This window comes from Panthera leo, chromosome B2 (assembly GCF_018350215.1).
Source record: "Panthera leo isolate Ple1 chromosome B2, P.leo_Ple1_pat1.1, whole genome shotgun sequence".
NCBI classification, from domain to species: domain Eukaryota; kingdom Metazoa; phylum Chordata; class Mammalia; order Carnivora; family Felidae; genus Panthera; species Panthera leo.
The window spans coordinates 20,913,548-20,936,686 of record NC_056683.1 but is presented as its reverse complement, the minus strand read 5'-3'; the positions used below and the strand labels follow the sequence as shown (position 1 = coordinate 20,936,686).

General features: G+C 41.2%; 1 protein-coding gene across 2 annotated transcripts in view; it reads left to right on the top strand.

The window, feature by feature from the left end:
• Window positions 1-23,139, top strand: part of LOC122219589 (desmoplakin) — a 47,414-nt gene that overhangs the window by 8,348 nt on the left and 15,927 nt on the right. For both annotated transcript variants that reach the window (XM_042937959.1, XM_042937958.1), the window contains exons 2-12: window positions 5,542-5,644; window positions 7,987-8,135; window positions 9,132-9,306; window positions 12,625-12,753; window positions 13,957-14,007; window positions 15,180-15,341; window positions 15,893-15,997; window positions 17,067-17,162; window positions 17,737-17,862; window positions 18,193-18,345; window positions 20,683-20,837. In XM_042937959.1, the coding sequence (XP_042793893.1) occupies window positions 5,542-5,644; window positions 7,987-8,135; window positions 9,132-9,306; window positions 12,625-12,753; window positions 13,957-14,007; window positions 15,180-15,341; window positions 15,893-15,997; window positions 17,067-17,162; window positions 17,737-17,862; window positions 18,193-18,345; window positions 20,683-20,837 (1,404 nt within the window). The remainder of the gene's footprint in view (window positions 1-5,541; window positions 5,645-7,986; window positions 8,136-9,131; window positions 9,307-12,624; window positions 12,754-13,956; window positions 14,008-15,179; window positions 15,342-15,892; window positions 15,998-17,066; window positions 17,163-17,736; window positions 17,863-18,192; window positions 18,346-20,682; window positions 20,838-23,139) is intronic.

The window sequence follows — 23,139 nt, the reverse complement described above, 5'->3', positions numbered from 1 at the left end:
AGGCAAGAGATAAACATGGTGGTAGAGCTAGACAGAGAGGGAGAGAGAGAGAGGAAGGAAGAAAAGAAAGAATCCAACAGGAGAGAAAGTGTATACACAAAAGCAATACAGAATTAGTTGGCACGGACCACGTGTGCAATGAGCAGTACTGATTATTATAAAATGACTTTGAAAATCAGAAAGAGTAAATATTAAATTTTTTTCTTTTACTTTGTAATGCTGCATGCACTCAAAATATTTGTCTTGTGTTTTTTGCTTATATTCTCGGCAATAGGCATTAAACTTAATGTCTCAATACAGCTAATGTTGAAGTCTTATTTTTAAAGAAAAGAATGTTATTTGGCAGTAGGAAAATAAAACATGAAAAGCTCTCTAATATTGTTCACATAATCATGTGGTCTGTCTTTAAAATTTGGATTAAGATCCAGAATGGGTTTTCCTTTTAGCCATTGATGAAGGGAACTTTATGTAAACAGTTAGAACCATTACTTGTTTAAACAAGTTTTAGAATGAATTTTTTTTTTTTGATGTTTGTTCAGGCAGGTTCTTTATAGTATGAACCACTTGCCTTTGTATGTTTGAAGGTAAAACAGAATTTCTGAGAAGTTAAAAACTTCGAAGGACAAATGTTATTTTTTCAAGGACAGTAATTAATTTTAGTTTAGAAGTCAGTATTTTTGATTGATTTGACCCAAGTAAGTTTTGTCTTCTTGTGGGCTTTTTTAAAACATTTTTTTTTTTTTACATGACATCTTTCATCTCCCATGAATTTAAAAATTGAACTTTGAGCTTTGTTAGTTCAATTCCCAACATGGTTTAAAATCGCTGCACCCCAACATCTATACATAGCAGTATTGACAATTTTTTTTGAGGCCAGGGATTTTTAAAATCTCTATATGCTTGCTAAATAAGTACTTTTACTTAAAAATTATTTCTTCATCTGTGGTAGAATTTTGCATTTTTCCAGTCACCCTGTGAACTGAAGAGGAAACTTCATTCCCTACCATTAGAAGAGACTTTTGTATTATGATCAGTAGGAGTGAGTTTGGTGGTTTCATAAAACAGTTACAGAGGAGTGAGCTAAAGAAATCTTAGATATCCTATCTAGCCTAACAGATGAGAAAACTGAGGTCCAGAAATTTCTGATGTAAAAAAAAAAAGTTCTGAAATTGTGATGTGGTAAATTAAAAATATGACTTGACTTAAAAAGTTTTGAGTGGCACACAGCTGTAACAAAAAGGCACGTGCTCCCTGAGCAAGCTCTCAGGGAGCAATATTCACTCTTTTCTGATTTTCTCCTGGCTGTCATGCTGACGGATCCTGCACAGTGTTGAGCGTCTGATGGCGGACTGACTTGATGAGTCACAGTCCATTCGCCTGCACTTTCTCCCTGATTGAAGTACAGCCATTTCTACGTGGAGTCTTCCTAGGGCCGCAGACAAGCAAATGGAACGTGAAAGTGGATTCTCTTTTCCCCGGTCACTAAACCTCAGTCAGCCTGAGCCTCCCTGCCCCTGATTTTGCTGGACTCACCTATTAGAAAAGCCTACACCTGGCTCCCTCTCTCACCTAGCTCTGTGCCCAAAGGGTGTTCCTGGCCACACTGCTGAAGTGGGATTTTTGCAGATGAGAGACAAGATGGGTAGATTTCGCTTTGAGAATCAGAGGAAGTCTTGGGACGCGTGGGTGGCTCAGTCGGTTGAGCAGTTGAGCGTCTGACTCTATTTCCGCTCAGGTCACGATCTCATAGTTCATGAGATCAAGCCCCGAGTCCAGCTGCACGATGAGGGTGGAGCCTGCTTGAGATTCTCTCTCTCCCTCTGTCTCTGCCCCTCCCTGTGACATGCGTACATGCGTGTGTGCGTGCGTGCTCTCGCTCTCGCTCTCTCTCTCTCTCTCAGTAAATAAACTTAAAAAAAAGGAACCAGATGAAGTCTTGAAAAGTCGTAAGTTGAAATTTGGTTAATTAGGTCATATTTTCCTATGGACATATAGCAAGATGGAAAATTCTTCATTATGTTTTTCTAACACTTAGCTTTCCCTTTTTTTTCTTTTTGACCCTTAAAAAGATTCAATTTTTGTACATTTCTCTTTCCTGTACAGTGGTTAATCTATTCGCCTAATTGCCAAGCAACACATAGGGGGTTTTAGTGGATGTCTAAGGCATGCATGGTGAACATAGGCAAGTCCTTTAGTGAAGCATGAAGATTTTTTTCAGAATTATTAGCAACATACGGAGTTACCTGTTTTTTTGATTAAGTTCAGATCTTTGTAGGGGAAATGTCTTCTAAAAGTAGGAGGGAACAAAAAACATGCAGAAAGTCCATGTATTTAAAAAAAAATTTTTTTAATGTTTATTTATTTTTGAAAGAGACAGAGACAGAATGTGAGTGGGGGAGGGGCAGAGAGAGAGAGAGGGAGCCACGGAATCCGAAGCAGGCTCCAGGCTCCGAGCTGTCAGCACAGAGCCTGATGTGGGGCTTGAACTCAGACGCGAGCTGAAGTTGATAGCTCAACCGACTGAGCCACCCAGGCGCCCCAAAAGTCCGTGTATTTTTAAGCCAACATCGAATTCCCTCACCTCCCTTTTTGCTGCATACAGTTCATTGCTATGTCATGGAACTACTCTAATAGTTGGTTTAAAAGCAGCTGGTGAGTTTTCTGTTTTGTCATCAAGTGAATTTAGTGTCATCACCTCACTCTTAAAAAGACTCGTATGTACACTTTGGTCCATTCATCCACAGCTGAGTTTGGCCTCCCTGCCTCTTTTTTTTTTTTTTTTTTTTTATACATTTTTATTTTCGGATAATTTTAGATTTATAGAAAAGTTGCAGATCCACTAGAGAGTTTTCATATGCGCTTCACTCAGTTTCTCCTATCAGCCTCTGTCTTGCAGCTCAGTTTGTGATACTTTTTACAATAGCCCATGCTATTAAATCATTTGAGGAACCCTGACTTTGCATTGCACTAAGAGATAGCCCTTTCGTTTATATACCGGGGACTGGCTTGCTTTGTGGGAATCACTCTCTGGACCAGATTGCTGGAAGCAGTCACGAAACGTTTCAGAACAAAGGCACTCTCATCACCTTTCAATAAAGAAAATAAATATAATTACACAGGACCTTCCTAAATTCCTTATCCATCCTCGGGTTCTAAATGAGGTTTCTGTATTTCCTAATTTTTTCCTTTGTCTCTTGAATTTCTTTCATGTGATTCTTAAGTCCATTGGAATTTTGCACAAGTTTTGACAACTGATGCAGTCCTGTTTACATCTCAGCGATATGAGAAGTGTGCCAGGTTTCCTGTATAATTCTGAGTGGAAGAAAGAGAAGGCTGTGCTCATGGGGGGTGAGGGGCGGGGTGTGTGGGTTTTGGTAGGTGGGCAGTTCAGGCAGCATTGTGCCTGGGCCTGCCTGGAGAAGCCGTGTCATCATCCGGGAGTGGTTCCCAGGGAGAGCTTCCTCACCCACGTACATCAGCTAGTGCTGGCTTGTTGAGAAGCCTTCCTTGGAGAGAGGGACCGAAATAGGTGGCAGAGAAAGTCAGTTGCTTCCCCAACGTGAAAAGACGCAGAATCAGGTGCTGTGGGAGAAGTTTCTTGCGATCTCATCCCATCTACCCATGGGGTAGCCTGTGTTTTACAAATCCCTCCTTTTTTTCAAAGTGACATTCTTTCTTTACAGCACACACAGACACACCCATCCCCCACATGCAGGCACATATACACATAAGAGAAAGTCCAGTGCGTCCAACGGGCATCAGTTTTATCTGCAGGTGTAGACCAGTCCTGGCTGAAGCCCTGGTGGCTCTGAAGCCCTGTGAGGAACTCAGGAGGCCTTTTCCCAAACATTCAGCAATAATTTAATATGCTTTAAATCTCTTTCCACTAAGGCTTAGGAGGCTATGCTGTAGCATAATGAATGTATCTTGGCAAATTAAAAAATAATACTTTTATTCTATGTTGCTCTTTTTATGTATATCTGGAGCACATTATAGTCTCGTAATCTCTTTCTTTAAAATATAGAACATCTACAGGGGTGCCTGGGTGGCTCAGTCAGTTAAGTGTACAACTCTTGGTTTCTACTCAGGTCATGACCTCATGGTTCATGGGTCGAGCCCCATGTGGGGCTCCGCCCTGAGCGTGGAGCATGCTTGGGATTCTCTCTCTCCCTGCTTGTGCTCTCTCTCTCTCTCAAAATAAATAAATAAACTTTAAAAAATATGGAACATCTACAACACCACCTTTTAAAAAATTTTTTTAATATTTATTTTTGAGAGAGAGAGAGAGACAGAGCACAAGTGGGGGAGGAACAGAGAGAGAGGGACACAGAATCTGAAGCAGGCTCCAGGCTCTGAGCTGTCAGTACAGAGCCCGACATGGGGTTCGAACTCATGAACTGCAAGATAGTGACCTGAGCTGAAGTCAGACGCTTCACCTGGGTGGTGCCCTCCGCCTTTTTTGTTTGTTTAAGGTTTCTGCCATGCATCTGCCAGGGAAATGTTTCATGTGAGATGTGCATTTGGGTGATTATCATTGTAGAGAAAAATATTCCTTAGGGTCATCTTGAAAGGAAAAGCAGCTTGTTTTTGCATTCAAGATGTTTAAATTTCCCATTGCTTTCCTGACACATATTTCTTTATCAATATTTTTTGTAGAATAAACTCTTCTCACACCTCCTACTGTTTTCCTCAGCCAGACTTGACTGTGAAACTTTCCTGTTCTGGGTCTGATCCCTTGAGGTCTTCCCTTGGAGGGCCTTGCATGGATAATCCGCATTATCAGTTATTATGGGATGAAGCAGGAAAGATGATGGATAAGCTGCTGGAAATGTGTTTTTATAACTCAAGGGAATATTTCTGGTTTGGATCTTAGACCTGGGGGTGGGGAGGAAGCTTGCTGTGAAGGACATTATTGGGCTAATTAGTAAAATTGGAAAAAGTTCTATAGATTACAAAATAATGTTCAATTTTGAATGTCTTGATTTTGGTAACTGTACTGTGGTTATATAATTGAATGTTTATTCTTAGGAAACATGCTGAAATATTTTGGGGTAAAGAGTTTATGAATATTTTTAAATGCTTCAGACAAATGTATATAAGTTTTTTTCTTAATGTTTATTTTTAATTTTTATTAATGTTTATTTGTGAGAGAGAGAGTGAGAGCGAGAGGGAGAGGGGCAGACAGAGGGAGACACAGAATCCGAAGCAGGCTCCAGGCTCCGAGCTGTCTGCACAGAGCCTGATGTGGGGCTCAAACTCATAAACTGAGAGATCATGACCTGAGCCGAAGTCAGATGCTCAAGCGACTGAGCCACCCAGGCGTCCCCAGACAAATGTGTATATACGGCAATAAATACACCTGCAGAGAGGGGAAGAGCGATAAAACAAACATGCAAAACGTTAACAATGAGGGAATCTGCACAAAAGGTCTACAGGCGTGTTTTTGTTTCATTTTTGCAGCTTTTCTGAAAGTTTGAGATTATTTCGAAATGGGGAAAAAAATAAATTTCACATCTGCTTTCTTTGTGTTTGCTTTGTCAGTCAAACCGGGACGATGTCCAGGCACCAGAACCAGAACACCATCCAAGAGCTTCTGCAGAACTGCTCGGATTGTTTGATGCGGGCCGAGCTGATTGTACAGCCGGTGAGCTTTCTTGTTCTTCGAGAATGCCATCCACCTCTACCTTTGTCCCCGTTAGCTTAGACTTCTTGTCCTGATCTGTGCATCCTTATTCACTGATGTCCTGCATACTTAGAGTTTAGAGATTATCTTTTTCAAAACAGACTAGAGAGGGAGGTGTATCTTCTTCATCTATTTGTTGGTTTAACAACGGCCATCAGTTTCCAACAAATGTTTACGGATTGCCACCCTTTTGGAATTGCAACAACCTGTCATTTATTTATTATTTTGATGATTACTGTCATGCTTTCTCTTCCTAGAAATGCAACCTGACATGTTTATGTCACTGGATTGTGACGTACGCCATCAATGTAATAAGTTTTTTTTTTTGGTCAGGAAATATTACTGTATTGTGAGAACAATTCTATTTGAGAAAAGAAAAAGAAAGGAAGGAAGGAAGGGAGGAAGAAAGGAGGGAAAGAAGGAAGGAAGGAAGAAAGGAAGGAAGGAAGGAAGGAAGGAAGAAAGAAAATGAGCAATGGAAAATTGAGGAAAAATGGTAACATTTATGAAAGCCTCATGTTATTTCTGAGTATTAGCTTAAGTTCTCATTGAAACAGGCTTAGCAATCATGGATTGTCTTTGTAAAGTTTTAATTTTAAAGCACTGTAACTAGCATTCAGATTTGCTCTGGTTTTGCTAAAAACCAGAATGGTGGGGCTGTAGACACCTTTTCTCTGTTTCCCCTGATTTATCGTATCTCTCCAGGGAAGGAATTGAGTTTCAATCTTCCCTATGCTGACATTAATGTAGGGGTTACACCTGGAATCTGGCCCATCACAAAGTTCCCCCTGTGAAATACAAAGAGAGATTTTAACCAAGTAAATTTATGTGTTCTGTCTGGAGAATATCTTTAATGTTCTAATTTCTCAATTTTAGAGATCTGTGTGGGTTCTAGTTTATTTTACCCAGTTAAAAAATGACTTCACTTTAATCAGTATAAAAGGATATTTGGGGATCAGCAAACTAGCTTGACTCTAGTTCTGGTTGTTCCAAGTCCCTGGTTTATTTTTTTATTTTTTATTGACTTATTTTTTTAATGTTTATTTTTGAGACAGAGCGTGAATGGGGGAGGGGCAAGGAGAGGGAGACACAGAATCTGAAACAGGCTCCAGGCTCTGAGCTGTCAGCACACAACCCATGCGGGGCTTAAACCCACGAACCTCGAGACCATGACCTGAGCCAAAGTTGGACGCTTAACCGACTGAGCCTCCCATGCGCTACCCTGCCCCCCCTGCCAAGTCTCTCATTTAAAACACATTCTTCTTCACAGAGCTGTGATTCCTTAACATAAAGCAAAATAGGAGGCTCCATGCTTCAGATTCTGTGTCTCCCTCTGTCTGTGCCCGTCCCCTGCTTGCACTCTGTCTCTCTCTCTCTCAAAAATAAACATTAAAAAAATTAAAAACAAAAACGGGAGGCTCCAGTGATTTACTATTGAATACATACACACCACAGTCCTGGACACGATTTGTAGTGGCTGTGGAAACGTTTTACATGTGGTTGTAAAAATGTACCTGGCATCATATTCTCAGTGTATTTTGACTTACATGCATTGAAGTGTAATAATGTCAGGAATAGATAGCATACTTGCTTCATTTGGCTGAAGTCAAATGAAAACAGCAATTGTAAAATTCGAGGGAAAGCTCATCTATGGCCCTGAAGCAGTGGCCTCTTGCATGTGAAAAGAGGAAGCTTCCTTTTTTTAAAACAATTTTTAATTTTGAAATAATTATAGACTCATAAGAAGTTGTAAAAATGGTACAGACCACCCTGGTGTACCCCATCACCCAGCTTCCCCCAGAGGTGACATCTCACACGACTGTGATGCATCATCAGAAGCGGGAAATTGATTAGCCCCATACCATGAATTAGATAGCTTCCTTTTAAGAACTGAAAAGCTGTGTTCCTAGAAGATGCAGGAAAAGCTCAGTGTGTGTGTAAAACACTTTATCCAGTAGAGTGTTCTGACCCCAGTGAAATTCCCATTGGATGGATGTTCTTTGTAAATATGAAAGATAGCATTTAACATATTGAAGCAAGGGAAAACTCAGTGTTCCGTAACTTTGCCTTTAAAGGCCTAGTAAAAATTTAAAATATAGTCCACAAATTTTGCTTCATGAATCCGCCCATATTTACCTACCTGTCCCACCAAATTAATAAGGTAATTTTCAGTTAGTCACATGCAAAATGGCATCTTCTACTATTTGTCAAGTTTACAGCAGAAGCTTTTGCTTCCGTGAACACAAGTGAAAGTCTTCCTCTCCAGCATCGTGTGTTGCCTTCATGTGGATTCTTTCCTTTAGGAACTGAAATATGGAGATGGGATACAGCTGGCTCGGAGCAGAGAATTGGATGAATGTTTTGCCCAGGCCAACGATCAGATGGAAATTACCGATAGCTTGATCAGAGAGATGCGACAGATGGGCCAGCCCTGTGATGCCTATCAGAAAAGGTATTGCCTTTATCACAGAGCACACTTACCGGCAGGCCTCATGAAGAAGAATGTCATGCACCCACTGGCACTCAGTCATGTGGCCCAGGTCTTCCCTTGAAGGAACCACAGCCATTCCGGAGGAAGGCTGGGCATGCTTGGTGTTTGTGCAGCTACTATATACAGTAGCTATATAGTGATTCTATTCTACCTTCCTCTTATGTGGAATCACAAAGCTGCCATGAAAAGAATTAAACAGAGGTGCCCGAAGGAGTGGGCTTGTATTGATTGAGGGGTTGAGTTTGTTATGAGATGTTACATGTACCTCCATTTTTTAGGGGGCAACGAAAACCTTGGGCACAGCATTTGACTTTCAAGAGTCTAATACCAAGGCAAGCCCTGTTTGATGCATACAGAACTGAGGCGTGTAGAGTTGAAAAAGCAGTTCATAGCAGAGATGGGTGGTCTTGATTTTGCTGTCATGGTACTTGGGGCCCATGGCACGAGGCAAATTCCCAGGGTGAAACTTGGGGGGAAGCAGGGGGTACTACCGGGTTAGGCAAAGCCAGCGACACTTTCTGTGATGTTTCAGACTCTGAGCATCATAATATTGAGGTTCTTGTATGTGATTGAGATTCAAGTCATGTGGTAAAGAAAATAAATCTTCAGGGGCACCTGGGTGGCTCAGTTGGTTAAACTGGCTCTTGGTTTCGGCTCAGGTCACGATCTTGCACCTTCATGGGTTCGAGCCCTCCATCGGGTTCTGCGCTGGGAGTGCAGAGCCTGCTTGGGATTCTCTCTCTCCCTCTCTCTCTCTGCTCCTCCCCTACTCACCCTGTCTCTTTTGCTCTCAAAATAAATAAACTTAAAAAAAAGAAAAGAAAAGAATTCTTTAAATAAGACATTTGTGACCTCCGTGCTAACACAAAGGAGACTCAGAAGGGGGGACATTTGTCCAGAACATGTCTTCATAGGCTGTTTTCCTGCCACAGTGTAATTGTTTTCCTTTCCTTTCAGACTGCTTCAGCTCCAGGAGCAAATGCGAGCCCTTTATAAAGCCATTAGCGTCCCTCGAGTCCGAAGGGCCAGCTCCAAAGGTGGTGGAGGGTACACCTGTCAGAGTGGCTCCGGGTGGGATGAATTCACCAAACGCCTCACCAGCGAATGTCTGGGGTGGATGAGGCAGCAGAGGGTAAGCAACTTCCAGACGCGGTTGGTTCTGGAGTGTTCCACACCTGGGTGTCAGGTGTATAGAACATAGCAGGGTCGGCCCCAGTGGTCTGGCCACAGAGTGGTCTGGCCACAGAGTGGTCTGGGACCTCAGTTGGCAGTAGAAACTTGCTGTTTTCCATATTTTCCTGATATACAATTTAAATTGAATGCTTCTTTTTTGAAATAAATAAAACTTCAGCTTTTTTTTTTTTTTCTTCTCTTCTGTGGCTTAGGGAATCAGCCTCATTGTTTTATGGTCCTAATTTATCATACAGGTAACATTTAACAGGTATAATTTAATAAGTAGATTTTGAATATCTAGCTCTTACCATTCCAACCTGAAAATGTGTTGGAGTTCATGGGTCATTGTTCTTTCTACTTGAGCAGTGGTAAGGTGGTAAGTGACCTCATCCGTGTTACTGATAGGTACTTAAAAAAAATCTTGTAGAGGTTTATTTAAAATGTTAAATTGGAGGAGCTGGAAACAGTAAAACTGGATATTCTGGTTTGGGTTCATCGGTTGCTTACCTTATACTTTTGAAGTATCAGTTGCCTTGTGCAATCATTACGTCATGGGTGTGGGAGGGGAGTAAAATAATGGCAACCAAAGTATATGCTGAGCCTTTCCCTACAACTGCAGTTTCTACAAAGTGTTTTCCAATGCTAATTATTGTTTTGTTGTTTTATGTGGTCATTAGGCCCTTTAATGAACAGGTGGCATTAGAAATATATCATAATCATGTAGATGGGGATTTTATAATGAAAAACCTGATGCTAATAACCCACCCTTCTCTCGAGAAGGTGGATACGATAGAATGATAAGTTGTGCAGACATCGTTTGTTATGCCATGTGGTTGTGGTTGTAAGAAATACTGGTTTTGTTGTTTGTTGTTGGACCAACTGAGCAGTGGGTTCGAAGTTTCTCAACCACTTAACATTTTTTGTATATGTTTTTACCTAAGTGGTGAGGGTTTACGGGTCTGTACATTCATTCATTCAATTAAGCTTTTCTCCTACTTGTTATAAAGACCATATAATACTATTATAGAAGGTGGGGCTTATAGAGGAGAAAAGTCAGTTATAATCCCAGAAACATAAATAAGAGTCCTATTTGCATGTATTCAGATTCTCTTCTCATCTTTGAACACACATTCCTTGAGCTTTTTTATATCTATTGGCACCATACCAGAAAGGGTGTGTTCAAAATTATGTTTCATGGTCCTGGAAATGAATGTTATTGAAGAAAACAAGACATGTACGCCCAAATGCCAGATTTCTGTCCAGAACAGTGTGGGATTAATTGCTGTGTTTGAGCTGTAATAAAATCCTGCTCAGATAGGGCTGGGGGAGGGGTGGTGCTCCAGTCCCTGTGGAATGGAGCCCTCAAAGGAAGGCTTGCTTGGCAGAGCCGGTGGGGCTTGAGCTACATCATAAGTGATGTTAGGTGAGACAACCTTTGAACCAAGTTACTTGTTTGGTGTGAAAACATCCCATCGCCTAATTCCTCCTCAGTCAGTATGACAGTTATATAAAATGACAGCTCATCACCAGTCATTTTCTGTATTCATGTTGGGTGTAGCTTGACAAGAATCCTTTGTAGCAAAGGCTCAACATTTTTAAAAGTTTGGAAAATGGCATCGTCCCGTGGGCTCACTTTTCTGTCGTGGTGGGGGAGTATTGTTTTAATAGGTGCCATTGATGAGCAATGCAGTTCAGATCAGCTGGCCCCCATGGTTTGAAAGGAACTAGTAGTTTTATCACTTACTGAGGGTTTGCTCTGGGATTGTCTCGGGGCCCTTTTCCTCTTATCCCTCTTCCCCCAGGCACAGCCTGCATTCTTTCTCACTCCCAGGAGACTGGGCCACAGGCCCAGCTAGCTGATAAGGGAGCAGCAGTGTCCCCAGCCACATGATCAGTAAGCAGTCACATATCTCCTGTGCCAGGTTTTTGTTGTTTCCCTGATTTGTGTTTCTGCTGATGGGCTGCTCAGATACTATACACCTGGCTGGTAATGAGGGGCGTGCACAGGAGCCTGGTCATCCTATTAACTTCCTAGTGCACTCACCTGTTTCTGCTCGAAAGCCGAAAAGAGCAAGGGAGAGAAAGGTCAAAGTCCCCGGTAACTTTCAGCAATCTGACTGAAATGGCTCCCCTTTCTGAAGGCTTGCCAAGTGTATTAGAACATGGATGTGGCTTAGAACAATGTGTGTTATGTTCTTGCTGCAATACCAGACTGGGATGTTTGGCCTTGGCGTGTGTAAGAGATGACACAGGTGATTTGAAAATTTACATGAGCTCGTGCAAAAGAAACATGAGATAATAGACCTGCCTCAGTATGAAACTTGTGGAATAGTACGCTTGTTTCTTATTATGTGGCATTCTTAAATTTGAAGTAGTGGGGACTCAAATTGGAAAGTCAGGTTTAATTCTTAAAGAGCTAACATGAGGCTTTGAGTATGTGCTGTAGTAACTTCTCTTTGAAGTGGGCCATAGGGAGTTTTGCATCCTGAAAGGTAATGGTAAGTGGCAAGTTTAAAGAGTCAACAATTAACACGAATCGCAATAATTTAAAGAAATGAACAGTGAAAAGTACTTTGAGGTCAGCCGTTTAGCTTGGGAAGTAGTACATGACTGAGCTTACTGAGCTATTTCTGATGCACATTTTAAAATGAATATAGGGGCACCTGGGTGGCTCAGTCAGTTGAGGGCCCGACTCGATTTCAGCTCTCATGATATCACCGTTCGTGAGATCGGGTCCCGTGTCAGGCTTCACTTCACTTCACCTCAATGACAACGCAGTGCCTTCTTGGGATTCTGTCTTTCCCTCTCTCTCTGCCCCTTCCTGCACCTCAAAACAAATAAATATTAAAAAAAATAAAATGACTGAATATAGGAACTTCTATCAGTATTTTCTAATATATCATACACATACTATACAGATACATGCCACTTGCATGTGCACAGGTAGATATTTTTTTCGTTAGAGGACATAATCTAGCTTTCAGGGGTCTCCTTCCTGCATCATCTCTCCTCAGCCGTGTTGAGCTGGGGTTGAACAAGTTGTGGGAAGTATTGGGCAAGCCCTGTTTGCTGTTCAGGAATTCCAAGCCTTTACAGTTTTTGGCGGGGGGGGGGGTGGGGGTGGGGGGGGGGTTCAAGAACATTGAATATTTACATCTTCATGTTTATCTGAATGGAAGCTATGGCTGTCCCTTGATACTCTGACCCCTGTTGCTGGGGCTAAGGTGAATCTAATGGAAAGGATTGGAAATGAAGGGCACACTCTTTCCCTTGGCAGGCGGAGATGGATATGGTGGCCTGGGGCGTGGACCTGGCCTCCGTGGAGCAGCACATCAACAGCCACAGGAGCATCCACAACGCCATTGGGGACTATCGCTGGCAGCTGGACAAAATTAAGGCTGACCTGGTACTTTGAGATGTTTTCATTTTTAGAATCTTAGAAAAGTATATGGAGGGATTGTGGAATTTCTCGATCCCGGGCGTTTTTGTCTGAAACATTAGCCTAAGATTTCTTCCATAACAGACTGGAAATTTCTAAAAATCCCATTTCATAAATGGGGAAGCGGGCTCAAATAGACCTGCTAGAGACTGTGTTAACACTCGAGGGAGAGGTAAACAGAAGGCAAAAGGTGGACACACATGCATTTGGGCACAGTTTGTAGAATAGGGTATTTGAGGGTGGTAGGGTTTTTTGTTTGTTTGTTTTTAGAAAGCAGAGCATCTCTTAAATAGAGAAAGAGCTACAATTATAAAATTTGTGTGCTTGGAAAATCCTTTCCTATGTGGTAATTCAATGGATTTCTAATAAGGGAAATCATGTCTCTTCCTAACACTTTTCCTTTGTCAAAGGACTGACTTGCATCTGGCTCAAGAAATACAGCATGAAATAATCACTCGATTTTAAGTACTTGGATCCCCCTGACCAGATCTCCTGCTTTTAAATCCCTCACTTTTTTACTTAGACCAGAGATACTCATCCTCACTTCTGCCTTTTTTCCTCCCTTACTTTTGTCTACCTGAATATCTCACCAAATTTCTCCCTTTTTTCTCTAAGGTCTAGAGAGTCCTAAATTGTCTTGTGAAACTTAACACATGAATTAACATGTGAATCTTTAAGTGATCAACCTTTTGTGGTGATAGCAACAAAAGCACAGTAAGGGGGCGCCTGGGTGGCTCAGTTGGTTGAGTGTCTGACTCTTGATTTTGGCTTGTGATCTCATGGTTTGTGAGTTCAAGCCCTGCATCAGGCTCTGCATGGAGCCTTCTTGGGATTCTCTCTCTCTCTCTCTCTCTCTCTCTCTCTCTCTCTCTCTCTCTCTCTCTCTCTTTCTCTGTCTCTCCCCTGCTTATTCTCTCTTTCTCTCTCTCTGTGTCTCTCTCAAAAAAAAAAAAAAAAAAAAAAAAAGAAAAAAGCCAGTGAGGGAAAAGGTCCCTATGAGTAAAAGGGATTTTTACTGAGAGATTTTCTGAGATTTTCTAGAGCAAATACTTCTTTCTACTGAGGGATCTGAAGTCAATATCTGACAAAAAGGATGTTTAGAAGGGCTGCTCTTTTTGTACAAACCCACGAGGGGAATTAACTACTTGCTCGCTGTTTGTCTTTTTCTAGCGGGAGAAATCTGCGATCTACCAGTTGGAGGAGGAGTATGAAAACCTGCTGGTAAGCAGACTTATTTCTGACATCTCTGCATTCAGTTCAGTTCAGTTCCATAAAAGTGGAGAACAGCCTGGGCGGCAGCACCTAATAACCCAGGAAGTACCCGGAAGTAATAGTTAGGGGCTTGTAGATGCTAACTGCATTTCCACTGCTGGGGTTCCTTCAGAAGTGAAGTTAGAAGACTTTTTTTCTGAAGACAGTATTCACCGATATTCTGTTTATTTGCAAGTTGAGGGTCACGTATATAACACAGATTAAATACTTGGTGTTAAATAAAGCTTTTCCATTGGTCAATTGCAGCAATTATGAAGTATAAACAAAAATAAGACTTGTTTTCCCTAGATAGAGAGTGATTAGACGGTCATCACCATTTTATGACAAACGTGAAATCAGTTCACTTGACTGGTAAGAAGAGTGGTTGCCATTTTTTTCACCTACTTGTGACACCCTGGCTTCACGTCCTCAATATTTTCTTGTTGGCAGTGATCCTTTTAAAATAATGTGGCTAGTGGGACACAATGTAGGACACAATTGTCCTATTAGATCCAGGGCATGACTGATGGCACCTTGAAATTTTGGGGTGCGGCAGAGGGCAGGAAAAACTTGGCTTATCTTTCTAAGCATCTGTTTTTCCCTTTGTAGTCTAAAACTAATTCTCGAAACCAAACGTCAGTGTCTGAATCAAGACCCTTTTGCGTTAGGCTATTCCACTGAATCTAAAATTGCTCCCTTGTTGATCATAAGTTTGGATGGATTTTTGTTTTTTTTTTTTTTTTTTTACATCCTAGGTGGTCAGGGAAGATTTTACCGATTCATGTGATTTATTTATTTTTTAATTAATGTTTACTTTCAAGAGAGTGAGAGAGACAGAGCATGAGTGGGGGAGGGGCAGAGAGAGAGAGGGAGACACAGAATCCGAAGCAGGCTCCAGGCTCCGAGCTGTCAGCACAGAGCCTGACACAGGGCTCGAACTCACGAACTGTGAGATCGTGATCTGAGCTGAAGGCAGACGCTTAACTGACTGAGCCACCCAGGCGCCCCTGTATTTGTCTATTAAAAAAAAAATTTTTTTTTTTAAATAAAAGGGACCACACAGATTTATCTATGGAAACTGCAGAGAACACCAGTAAGGTGCATACTGTTATCCTAATGCTGCTTTTGAACTTGCCTTGCAGAAAGCGTCCTTTGAGAGGATGGATCACCTGCGACAGCTGCAGAACATCATCCAGGCCACGTCCCGAGAGATCATGTGGATCAATGACTGTGAGGAGGAGGAACTGCTCTATGACTGGAGTGACCGGAACACCAACATCGCCCAGAAGCAGGAGGCCTTCTCTGTAAGCTTGCCCCTCGGAGTTGTAGATGCGAGGCTCTTGCCTGAGAGGGCCCCGACATGGGGACAAAGGCCTCAATAATTTAATCAGCTATGTGGACTTCTGTCTCAGTTGAAATGGTCATGACAAGCCGTTCCTTTCTGGAAACTTCTCAGTGACTCCAGAGGGGCAATGCATTGCTTACCATCCTGGAAGACAGTAGATAAGAGTCAGAATTATGCATTTGGATATCCCAAAGTGTGTGTAGCCCAGTAGGATGCTGGATTCAAACCTAGGATTAGGAAATCTCACCATTACTTGTTGCTGTCCCTTTGCCTGTGTGCATTGGGACAAGACATGTCTCCAGTGTGACATCTGCCATGTACTAGATGATCTCAAACATCCTTTCTGGTCTTTAATATGCTATGATTCTTGAGGACACCATAATTTGACTGTTTGACATTGTTCATTTCCAGAATGCAGTTTTGTATTCTAATTTTCCCTAAAACCAGTAGAAGTGATGGCCGGCTAATGGTGACTTTGCTCTGATGGATTTGTTTTTCTTTCGTTTACAGATACGCATGAGCCAACTGGAAGTTAAGGAAAAAGAGCTCAATAAGCTTAAACAAGAAAGTGACCAACTTGTCCTCAATCAGCATCCAGCTTCAGACAAAATTGAGGTAGGCTTCAAGAGATATTTTCATTAGAGAGTAAAGGGGAACTTTTTATAAAGTAATACTATACAGATTGAATGATTCGTATGTATCATAAAGCCATGACAAGTTTATTTTACATATTTTAGGATCAAAACCCTAGACTCGGGGCTGACAAGCTTTTCTGGAAAGGACCAAATAATTAATATTTTAGGCTTGCAGGCCATTTGGTTTCTGTTGAGATTACTTAACGCTGACATTGTTGTGTGACAGTAACCATAACAACCATAACAACATGAATGAACATGAGTGTTCCAACAAAACTTTATTTATAAATACATGCAGTGGGTCCAGTGTAGCCTTCGGGCCGCTGACCTCTGCCCTAGGCTGCCATCTGTGGGCTGTGCTTAAGGCCACCATTAGCTGGTAGCAGCACTGTAATGGCCATACTGGTTGTTAGAAACTGTTCTTCATACCAGTTGATAAGAGTCACTGCCTTAAACCCCTCAAGCCCTCTGCATGGGTTCCTTGGACTTCCTCATCATCCAGAAGCTGTATAGGAACAGGGTGCAGTGGAAGGACCCTGCCCCAGTGCCACCCAGTGTCTGTTCTGATTCTGATTGGTCAGTAACTATGCCATTTGAGTGAATATTTTGGCTAATTTCCTGGTGGTATCTATTTGCTAAAACTGTTTTTAATTTCTACCATACCGAGAGTTCCCTATTGGGAATTTTTTTTTTTTTTTTAATTTATTTTGAGAGAGCGAGACTGTGCATGTGCACAAGTGGGGGAGGGACAGAGAGCGAGAATTCCAAGCAGGCTCTGCGCTATCAGCACAGACCTCACAAACTGTGAGATCATGACCTGAGTCGAAACCAAGAGTCAGACGGTTAACCATCTGAGTCCCCCAGGCACCCCACCCCCCCACCCCCCCCCGTTGGGAAGTTTCTGTTTTCAATTTTTAGAAAAATGTTTGCTTGATTTGGCATTAGATAAAACATATTTCATAGCTTTCATTCAAGCTCACATGTCAATCAAAGAATGGATGTCCTTGTCACTGAGTGGCAATGTGACAGCTGATGGTTTCTTGTTTCAGGCATATATGGATACTCTTCAGACACAGTGGAGCTGGATTCTCCAGATCACTAAGTGCATTGATGTTCATCTCAAAGAAAATGCTGCCTACTTCCAGGTTTTTATGCTTAGTAGTAATTTAATTGTCGTATAGGTCTTAATACCTTATCTTCTTTTTTTCTAATATTTTTTGATGTTTTATTTATTTTTGAGAGAGAGAGAGAGAGAGAGAGAGAGAGACACCGAGTATGAGTGGGGGAGGGGCAGAGAGAGAGGGAGACACAGAATCTGAAGCAGGCTTCAGGCTCTGAGCTGTCAGCACAGAGCCCAACTCGTTGTGAACTACGAGCTCATGACCTGAGCTGAAGTCGGATTCTTAACCGACCGAGCCACCTGGGTGCCCCAGAATACTTTATCTTTTGAATGTACTCCTAGAAGCACTGAATACAGTCTTCAAAATATTTTACAAATCCTATTTATTGGCTTTTCGTGTCAAGGAGCACAGATTGGCAACTTGATCATGAGTCACTCAGATGTCTCTGGCTGTCACGTAGGTTAATATACCTTCTGCTGTAACCTTTTCCTTTAGCCACCTATTAAATAGACTCCAGGAAGGTACTCCTTGAAATGGAAATAGTAGTTGCCTACTGAGTTCCTTTTCCTTAACATGTGATCACTCTCATCTTTAATAGTTTTTTGAAGAAGCCCAGTCAACTGAAGCCTACTTGAAGGGCCTTCAGGACTCCATCAGGAAGAAGTACCCCTGTGACAAGAACATGCCCCTGCAGCGCCTGCTGGAACAGATCAAGGAGCTGGAGGTATCGTCGCAAAACAAAGACAGAATACTGATTACTTACCAAGAAAATTCCTTTGGAAAGCATACTTCAAATTCTATTGGCAAAGTCTTTTCACACAATGATATTCTTTCCTGCCCACTTCATTCATGGCTCTGTAGCTGCTGAAGTGGCTTGTTATGAAAGGTTCCTATCGTTCCTGCAGATAGATAAACCTGCAGCCTTTTGTAGCTGAGGCAACAGTAGCAATACCTAATTTGTGACGTCGTAGCAGCTATATTAATGTCATTTGCAGGTCTTACCTGAAATGCACTGAGCATCTATGCTAAAGTACAATCTTATTTCCAATTGCAGAAAGAACGAGAGAAAATCCTGGAATACAAGCGTCAGGTCCAGAACTTGGTAAACAAGTCCAAGAAGATTGTGCAGCTGAAACCACGCAACCCAGACTACAGAAGCAACAAACCCATTATTCTCAGGGCTCTCTGTGACTACAAACAAGACCAGGTGTGCACTCACTTCTTCAGAATGAATCACATGTTTTCCCTTTCTTTGCTTAGAGATTTTTGCCATCGAGGGAGTAGAGTTTAATCCACGTATCAGTGGGCAGCCAAGTCAATGCCTTGCTTTCATACACAGAGCAACAAACTGTTGAACTGCAGCAGCTTTACTCTGACTCTTATCATAGCTCTTGATAATTAGAACAGTGGTGATTATTTTTTAAATGTTTATTTATCTATTTTGAGAGAGACAGAGAGAGGCAAGTGGAGGGCGGTGGCAGAGAGAAAGAGGGAGTGGGAGAATCCCAGGCAGGCTCTGAGGTTACAACAGAGCTCTACGTGAGGCTCTGTCTCATGACCCTGGGATCATGACCTGAGCCGAAATCAAGAGTCGGATGCCCAACCGACTGAGCCATCCAGGTGCCCAGGGCAACAGTTATTTTTAAACTTTTCATTTTAAGTATTAATACTTCTCTTCTTCTAATATGCAGAACTTTATCTGTGATTACCCTTTAAATCTTTTTTTTTAAGCTTATTTATTTTGAGAGACAGTGCATGAGAGTGGGGGAAGGGACAGAGAGGGGGAGGGAGAGAGAGAAAGAGAGAGAGGGAGAGAGAGAATCCCAAGCAGGCTCTGCCCTGTCAGCACAGGGTAGGGCTGGAACCCATGAACTGTGAGATCATGACGTGAGCCGAAGTCAGATGCTTAACCCACTGAGCCACCCCATGCCCCACCCTTTAAATCTTAAATTTTAAAATCTTAAAATTTCTATAAAGAACTTTAAGTTTCTGACATGAAAGAAAGCGGGAATGTGAGCATTATGCTGCGTTTGAAGTGAATGTGGTTACAGACATTATGAATTGATTGAGCATATTAATCCTGTAGGCTCTGTGGTAAATACAAGCATTTATATGGAAAGAGGACTTGTTTTTACTAATTACTTATGTGATTTTCACAGCTTTTTTTCTTTTTTTTTCTAATTTTTTTTAATGTTTATTTTTGAGAGAGAGAGAGAGGCAGAGCAGGAGCAGGGGAGGGGCAGAGAGAGGGAGACACAGAGTCAAAAGACATAGAGCCTGACTCAGGGCTCAAACTCATGAGCCATAAGATCATGACCTGAGCTGAAGTCAGATGCTTAACTGACTGAGCCACCCAGGTGCCCCCGCACAACTTTGTTTTCCTGTAAAAATTATGGAGGATTTAAGAAATATATGACCAGCTGTTTAGATACATGTTATAAAACGGCGGAGTTTATTCTAACAGGTGGAGATGTTTTAAGAACTTGCATGGTAAGGGGCACTTGGGTGGCTCAGTCAGTTAAGTGACTGACTTCGGCTCAGGTCATGATCTCACAGTTTGTGAGTTCTGGCCTCACATCGGGCTCTGTGCTGACAGCTCGGAGACTGGAGCCTGCCTTGGATTCTGTGTCTCCCTCTCTCTCTGCCTCTCCCCTAATCTCACTCTGTCTCTCTCTCTCGCACTCTTAAAAATACATACACATTAAAAAAAAAAAGAGAACTTGCATGGAGAGAAGCAAGTTGAAATAGAGATATGAAATACATAAATATCAAGCTTATTACATTTCACTAGTTAAGATAGTTGTTCTATTTGAAGTGTACCCATTTCAAGAAGCTATGGAGTTGATTTAGAAAGTGAGCTATTCAGGGGGCTGGGTGGCTCAGTCAGTGAAGCATATGACTCTTGATTTTGGCTCAGGTCATGATCTCAGAGTTCGTGACATGAAGACCCATGTGGGGCTCTGTACTGACAGGACAGAGCCTGCTTGGGATTCTCTCTTTCCCTCTTTCTCTGCCCCTTCCCTGTTCGTGCCTGTGCGCTCTCTCCTCCTCTCCCTCAAAATAAATAAATTAACTTAAAAAAAAGTAAGCTATTTAGATGTTGTAGTTAATTTAGAAAGTTATTTTCTGGGAAAGAATTTCAGAATTTCTTTTTATTTCTAAGTTTTAAGAGCAAGTGAATGAGACAGGTGACTCCCACATACTCAAATTTAATATATAAAATATGAACTCACAAAAATAGAAAAGCCACGGGGGGAATTTTTGCTTTACAAAAGGATTTCTCGCTTTACTGATGGATTCCCCAAGCTGTCGTTGGAAAGTTACTTTACCTAATTCATTTTATACACACCTTTTAGGCTCACATGTATTATTTAAAGCATCAGTATTGATGGGATGTGTAAAGATCATCTTCATTTAAGGGCAAATAATAAGATAAAAGCTCAAACAGTTTGCATATTTCATCTCTATTTCTCCCTTTGAGAAAAAAGATAAGAATGTGTGTACTCATGAGTAAAGCCAAAACACCGGGCTGCTTGCCTTACAGAAAATCGTGCACAAAGGGGACGAGTGTATCCTGAAGGACAATAATGAGCGCAGCAAGTGGTATGTGACGGGTCCGGGAGGCGTGGACATGCTCGTCCCTTCTGTTGGTCTGATTATACCCCCTCCGAATCCTCTGGCTGTGGACCTCTCTTGCAAGTAAGTTGTTGAAGTTCCTAGTGGCCACAGCGTGAATGCAAGTGTGGAGAAATAGGGGGCAAATGCTTATACAAGAAATGTAGACCCACCCTTTTTCACTATAATCCCCTCCTTTGAAAAAAGCAGCCTCGGGAAGGTCCCCTTGCATTGTCATGTAACTTTATGTTGAAGATACTATAGTTTTTATTGGAAGGTAAAAAAGAATGTCTGACTGTATAGGGGGACTGGAGGAAGCCATTCTTTTAAAAAAATATTAAATATTTACTATATAAATATTAAGCAACCCACAACTGTCCAAGCAATGGGCCAAATGAGAAATCAAACGGCAAATCAAAATATGTCTCGAAACCAAAGAAAAAGCAAACACAATATTTCAAAATGTATGGGTTGTAGCAAAAGCGGATGTTAGAATGAAATTTATGTTATAAATGCTTGTATTAAGAAAGTTCAAATAAACAACATGACACCACTAGGAACTAGAAAAAGAAGAAACGTAGCTAGAATTTACTAGAGGAAGAAAAAAGAACAAAGAAAATCAGAAAGAAATAAAATAGAAATCAGAGTAAACAATAACAGAACATGGAAAGTAATAACCAGTTTTTCCACAAAAAGAAACAAATTGGCAATGCTTTACATTAACTAAGAAAAAAAAAGAGAGAAGACTCAAAAACAAAAATGAGAAATGGAAGAGAAAATAGTACAGCATATAACCACAGAAATACATAGTGTGATGATAGATTAGTATAAACAATTATATGTTAACAATTCAGATAACTTAGAAAAAAAACACAGATAATCCCTAAAAATGCACAAGTTACCATGATTGAATCTCAGATCTTGAATCCAAAAAATAGGAAATCTTCTTAGACCAATAACAAGAATTCAAGTTCAATTAGAAATCAAAAATCTCCCAGCACAGAAAAGCCCAAGACCATATGGTTTCACTGGTGAATTCTACCAAACATTAAAAACTATATAATTAATGATGATCTTTATCAAAATCTTACAAGTAATGGAATAGAGGCAATACATTCAAAATCATTCCATGAGGCCATTACTACCCTGATACCAAAGCAGGATAAAAATGATACAAAAGCAAAAGAGTCTAATTTGTCCAATATAAGTATTGCTACTCCAACTTTATTTTGTGTGATAAACATTTCTCCACCCCTTCACTTTCAATCTGCAGGTGTCTTTAGGTCTAAAATGAATCTCTTGTAGGCAGCATATGGATGAGTCATTTTTTTTTTTATCCTTTTTGACACCCTATGTCTTTTGATTAGAGCATTTAGTCCATTTACATTCAAAGTAATTATTGATAGATCTGTATTTATTCCCACTGTGTTACTTTTGTTGTCATTGTTCCTGGAGATTTTCTTTGATCCTTTCTTGTCTTTGTCACTCTTGGTCTCTCCTTTGCACTCGAAGAGCCCCCTTTAACATTTCTTGCAGGGCTGGTTTAGTGGTCATGAACTCCTTTAGTTTTTGTTTGCCTGGGAAACTCTTTATGTCTCCTTCTATTCAGAATGTCTGCCTTGCTGGATAGAGTATGCTTGGCTGCAGATTTTTCCTATTCAGTATTTTGAATACATCATGCCACTCCCTTCTGGCTTGTCAAGTTTCTGTTGAGAAATCTCCAGCTAGCATTATGAGGTTTCCCTTGTAAGTGAAGGACTTCTTTTGTCTTGCTGCTTTTAAGATTTTTTAGCACTGGGTTTTGCAAATTTAATTACAATATGTCTTGGTGTTGGCCTGCTTTTATTGATTTTGATGGGAGGTCTCTGTGCCTCCTGGACCTGGATGTCGGTGAGGAAACATTCTTACCATGTATCTTGAAGCATTGTTTCAAAGTTCTTCTTCCCTTCTTAGACAATCAATAATTTTACAGGTAGCCACAAAAATAAAATGCCCTTCTTAGGAATACCTGCTCATCAACAAGCAAGTAGAGCATTCATTTTACAGATTGTCCACAGCAGATTCTTTTCCACATTTAAGTGTGGAAATCTTCAACTGTACACAGAATAGGGAGAGTAGCATAATGAGCCCACACACTCACTCCCAGGCTGCAGTAGCCATCCACATTCCATCACTGGTTTCTCCCTGCCATCCTGCATGGTGTTAGACCTCTGTAAATTAAAAAGTTGCTGACAAACAACACAGTAACAAGGAAATGTGTGTTTTGAGCAAAAGTGAATTATCTACACTGATGTGAATCATTGAGAATGAACTTTGGGGGAAGAAATTAGTCCAGACCCATTGAAATGATGAATGTCTGGAAAGTATACATTCACTGTATACGTTA